The sequence below is a fragment of the Argiope bruennichi genome, chromosome 9 (genome assembly GCF_947563725.1).
Source record: "Argiope bruennichi chromosome 9, qqArgBrue1.1, whole genome shotgun sequence".
Taxonomy (NCBI): Eukaryota; Metazoa; Arthropoda; class Arachnida; order Araneae; family Araneidae; genus Argiope; species Argiope bruennichi.
Window position 1 is genome coordinate 96202052 of NC_079159.1, and position 5778 is coordinate 96207829.

The window sequence follows — 5778 nt, forward strand, 5'->3', positions numbered from 1 at the left end:
AAACGACACTTGTTTTTTAACTTAAAATATGGTTTTTCAAGTGAAAAACTGTATTTTAAGTACTTATTGATAAATGCGAACTTTTGTAAAATGTATTTTAAGTTTTACTACACAAATGGAAAGCTAAATGAATGTTCAAAATGCTGTTAAAAGTAAAGATTTGAATCCCTAGTTCAAAACATTATTGTATGATAAAATATTTGGCTTGATACGCCTTCCTGTCTTCATTGCATTAGCCGTTGCATTCAGTGCACTATAATTGTTACATTATATTGCTTAAAGAATGAATAGAAGCTTTAAAACATTACAGTAATGAAAATGAAACTTTCTCTTGGAATTAATGTTAAAGAACATTTTTTTTTTACTGAATTTCTCACCGATAAGAGTACATAAGAGAAAGATTTGATGAAAATACGGATAGTTTGAATTTTATCACAAAAGAATAAAGAATTAAAGAACAAATTAATATAAACAATCAAACATCAATTAATCGCCATTCACTAATTAATGAACAAGCAATAAACACTGTAAAAGCTTAGAAACTCACAAATCATTCAAAGTATTCCTACATAAAATAATTTATCTAAAAAAGATCTACAATATAAACAAATTGTTCATTCTGCAATGCTATAGTATAAAGTGAACGATATAAATATATTAATGATTAAATTATGTAGAAATTAATATTTTTTGATATTAAGGTTAATGAAATTTGTTATAGTGTATCCTCATTATGTCAGCAATAAATAAAGAAATGAAAATGACGGTACGATAATAAAACGAGTTTAATATTCACATAAGTAAGGCTTAAGACTTTCTGGTATAAAAAGGCGAGAAATTTCATGTGGTAACAAATGAAGACTACGTAGAAGTTTCCGGACTTCCACTCTACAAAAATGCTTCAGTTTTCTGGGGTATGGGGTGTACACGCAGCTACCCCCAGAAACAAAAGTTGCATAATGGCAATGTATTCGAAAAATCATTTCCAATGGCATCACCTGTATAAGTGTGAAAACTAGCTCTGCATGGCTCAGAAAAGGATCCTTAATTGACCTCCAGATGCATTGCAATCCCTGTGGTGAATGCTGGTGGTGTTCAAAGTCGTATAGCAGCAGAAAAATGAGGAAAGCTCTTCTGTAGCTCACGAAACCTCGTTGAACAGCTTCCTGAAATATCCAATTGGGGATGTTGATGCTATGAAGTAAAACAAATTCTATAAGTCCTTTTGCATACTCAAGATTTACCCTGCAATATTTTACAAAATATTTATACAAATTTATCTTGTACATAATTAATATACAAGTCATATTAGCTCAAGATAATGTTTCTGAATGCTGGCCAATGCTGGAAAGATATCTTAACAATTTTCCCCGGCATTTTGTGATAAGACATCATAAATTAACAAGTCCGACCCGCCGAAAGGCACACGAAAACACTTGAATGACCAGTCCGCCGCGATAGCAACACTAACGGGAACTGTGGTTGAGTCTTAAGAGACATAGCCGGCCACGATACAACTCTTCCCTAAGGAAGTAGTCCTGTCATCAATGGGATGAACCAGACCCCTCACTTTTTCGTGTACCCACAGGGCTGGCGAGAATCGACTACCATGCCGGAAGTCTTCTTATTCTCGATTAAGAGGTGCCCCCCCCCGGGACTGCTAAGAGGGGTATAATTAAAAATGAATGTCCTGATGCCAAAGCATAATTGTGCGGTAAGTATTTGCTGTAAGTGTTTGAATAATACATATTCAAAACGTAATATGCACATTGTCTTTAAAATATACAGTGAAAATGAAAGAGTGGAAGCAGAGGACAAATAAACAGATTTTATGTTGAAGAGTGTTAGCACAAATTGACGAGAGTAAGAAAGGTAAAAACAATTGGCAAAAGATAAAGGTTAAGCGAAATTCAAAGAAACAAACATATTAACGATTAAACTTTCTACAGTAGATGCCACCTATGGTAATAATGAAAAATTCGCAGCGGCGATGCAAGGATTACATTAGTAAAAAATGTCACACACGTCACACACATTTTTAAGAGCAGCTGAAAGTTTACCCTCTGGATTGAATTCAATGAGGTTTGTAATGATTATATTCTTAACATACTTCCAGAAAGAAAAAATCTTTGCTTGAATTATTATAGTCAAGAAATCAGCCCAGTCCTCCCATTTAGTACGTATTCTTAACGTACCTCCAGAAAGAAGAAATGATAAAAGTGTAGTTTAGTGTGCTCCTTACTGCGCCAAGGATGCCAAGTCAACAATAAAGATGGCGGAAAAAATAAACAACATTGCTGCAAAACAATTACGGTTACCACTTTGTGCATTAAAATTATTATCTTCACTGATAAGTATTGTTTAATCTGAGAATTTTTTAAACATTTGTGATCACTATCGCTGTTTATCTTAACACTTTTGAAATAAAGAAATTTTTCAAACCGGCTATGCCGGTGAGTAAAATTTAGAGCATGCGATGCCTTCGGCATCTGAAGAAGGCATCAGGCAGAATTTTTTAACTTTAAAAAACATTCTACGGCTTCGCTAGCAGCGAGAGCAGGATCCTAGTAGCTTCGCTAGCTCATTGAACATAATGCCTGTGTGGATAACAAGAACAGTACATAATCAAAAGAAACAAAGAACGAGAAAAGAAGCAATCGAACCATTCCCCATACAAAGTTTCAAACAGGCATCCTTTTCTCAACTTCATCAACTCGTAAATATATATATATTCTACTCACCCTTCATTCATTCTGCAGGTTCAAAATATTTCCTGCCATCCCATTCATCACATATCCGTTCTCGAACAATTGCCGACATAACGAATTATAAAGGAAACCGTCAGATTAGAAAAAGAATTACGAAAAGTGCAAGGAATTCCATTGCAGACGATTTCTAAAACGCATACCGACAGTTAAGTATTGCAAAAGAATCAATATTTTCTGTTCGTATTAACATTAAAAATAACATTACAGTGTCTTATTAGCATAAAAAACTTTTTATTATAATACAAAATAAATTAAAATCTTTAATCTATATTTATTATTATTTTTAATTTAACATTTTTCATAAAATAGTAGCTAGTTCATGTACAACTCAATTACTGTGAAAAGTAGTAAACAAAACAGCATTAGGGTTTCTATAAGATCGTTTCGTTGCGTTACCATATTGGCGACAAACTCGGGGGCACACTAAACTTCACTTCAACGGAAGAAATCTTTTCTTGAATCCTTATAGTCAAGAAATCAGTCCACTCCTCCCATTTAGTAATGTACATCGTTCACTGTAAGAGATGCTACCCCATTTCCGTTCACAATGGCTTACATAATCTTTATGTCTGAGCAAAGAAAGATGATTAACACCAGTTGACGGCTTTCGGCTACGATATAAAATTCAAAAATAAATAGAATCTTTTAATGATAGCAATTTTTTGCTACTTTTAATCAGTTTTTAAAAAGTGTTTTAAGCGCATTTTACAACAATTTAATTCAATATTGAAATTAAACTGAAATCATCGTTCTTGTTCCTAAGAAATGAAGATTCTGATTAATTTTTTCACACTATTTAGGTTTTAGTATAATGCATACTTTTTAATAAAATTTTTGAATTTTGTCGACTTACGATTAAAGATATAGGAAAAATATTAAACATGAGTCCATTTTTAAACACTATGTCTCTTTCCTGTGATGTAATAATTGGACGTATAAAGACGTAGACAAAAAATTAGAGAAACAAATAGGAAAACCAACAAAACAGTGCACAACTTCTAAAATAAAAAGAGTTGCATGTTTATCAAAAAGTGAAACTTAAAAATATTTTGCTGAGGAATGCGTTAAGACATAGTTGTACAAAATATTTGATTGAAATTTTTGCACCCATTATTTAATCCCAATTGGACATTAAAGATAATTAGGTGAATAATAAATGTTAAAATTTACTTACTAATGATAGAAATCAAATTCTGTTGGGATGTTCATGGAGATTCCATACATAAGCAGAATGCGAACGTTGGTAATCTTGTGTCGTAGAAAGCACATATTGACTGGACTTATTCCTGGTTGTAGAAATTGCCATAGATTGTTGGTGCATTGAATTCTCTGCGCATGGTGAAGGATATAATCTAAAACATTCGGATTTTCATAATTAAAAAGCCACCAACAAAAGTTAAACTGGCTAATGAAATCTATCACAAGTTTAGAATCTGTGCAATTCTCATTATATAAAATTGGTACTAAATTGTTATAAAATTGCAAAGTGGCTTCCGAGTTCTGGCGGAAATTCAGGAGCGTAAGGATTTTCATATAGTTCCTTAATTTCTCTGTCTTATTATATCTATGCCTTTTAATTGCTTCCACTATGAATGTTTCCAAACCAAGGTTATAAATGCTATGGCAGACATATATGTCGCCCAAGTGGAAAACGTTTTCTGGCACAATATCGACTCTATCCTTTGAACGAAAGTTTTCCAAATATCTGGGCAAATCGAGGTGATATTTGTACAAAATCTGCCTATTTGGTTGGATCCATTTTCGTATATTTTCACACGTGATTATAGATTTCCTCTGCAAACTGTACTCATTTGCGCTCAAATTTAAATGTTCCAATGATTTATGGATTTTAAAATCTAAAACAGCAACATCTTTAGCACGATGTATTATGATAATTTGTAATTGTATTTTATGAAAGTATGTATCCATTATTCAAGCTATAAATACATCGTTTTAAAACACAGGAATCGTCTTTTCTGATGCAACATTGATGAAAAGAGTCAGAGGATATCCGTTGAGTTAAAATTTGTATCTCGAATATTTCATTCGTGATATTTAGTTAATTTTGCCTATGAAACTTACTGATGAGAGTTGAATCTGAATTCCCGATTTGGCATTTCATTTCATTTCATCTCTTCCATTTTTATTTGAATCAGTCTGAAATATATCAGCGAAGTAAAATGTGTGATATTTGTGTCATCTATATGGCATGGTTGTTGAAGATGCAAAACCCCCCGCCTTGTTCAAGATTTTGATGCTCCATAGATTAATATGTGTTTTATAACGTATTTGGTTCTTCCTATAAAATATTTTCCAAGAAAAGTTGCGTTATTTAGAAAAATCTCCATGATATTACTTCAAAAACAAAGAAATAATCAAGTCGTTTGTTTTAAACGTTAACGACCTAAATAGAAAAAATGGTAATCCATGGGATTATACATCTCAATGTTATTCGATCCTTTTGGGGCGGGTATTTCATTAAAAAAATAATAATAGCTATGCAATATCTATTATTACATTAATCTGCAATATCTATTATTACATAATATACAAATCTTCTATTACATTAATGCAAAAATAAACAAATAAACAAGCTTTTCATTTTAAAATGTTCATGGCCTGGATAGAAACATTGGTAATCTATGGAAGCATATTCCGTAATGTCATTCGATCCTTTTGGGGAAAGTTTTCTCTTCCAGAAGAAGTACACAATATTTTTTTCAGAAAACCTTTTATTATATTAATTCAAAACTAATTAAATAAACAAGTAATTTAATTTTAAACAACATAAACATTCATTATTAACATCATGGGTATAAACTTAATATTCTATAATATTATATTCTGTAAAGTCATTCGATTCTTTTATGGTAGGTTCTTTATTCTAGAAGAAACATAAGAAATGCATTATACGGTAATAAGGTGTATTTTGCATAAATAAACTTTATAAGAAATCGTGCTGTAGATAATTTTTCTAAGTAAGCTTTTAACATGATAATGTTTATACTTT

The 5778-nt window shown here is 31.6% G+C and overlaps 1 protein-coding gene across 1 annotated transcript; it reads right to left on the minus strand.

The window, feature by feature from the left end:
- Positions 1-775: 775 nt before the first annotated feature.
- Positions 776-4849, minus strand: LOC129984552 (uncharacterized). Its single transcript, XM_056094460.1, has 2 exons — positions 3943-4849; positions 776-1194 (listed from the first exon to the last, which is right to left on the minus strand). The coding sequence occupies exons 1-2, from the start codon at positions 4695-4697 to the stop codon at positions 786-788; spliced, it is 1164 nt and encodes a 387-aa protein (XP_055950435.1). The 5' UTR covers positions 4698-4849; the 3' UTR covers positions 776-785.
- Between the last annotated feature and the right edge of the window lie 929 nt (positions 4850-5778).

Excerpts from the sequence above, each read along its gene's own strand:
- LOC129984552 (XM_056094460.1), bottom strand. The coding sequence starts at position 4,697 with ATGGATACATACTTTCATAAAATACAATTACAAATTATCATAATACAT. Across the intron at positions 1,195-3,942 it reads GAATTTGATTTCTATCATTA|CATCAACATCCCCAATTGGA; the intron begins GTAAGTAAATTT and ends TTTACTTCATAG.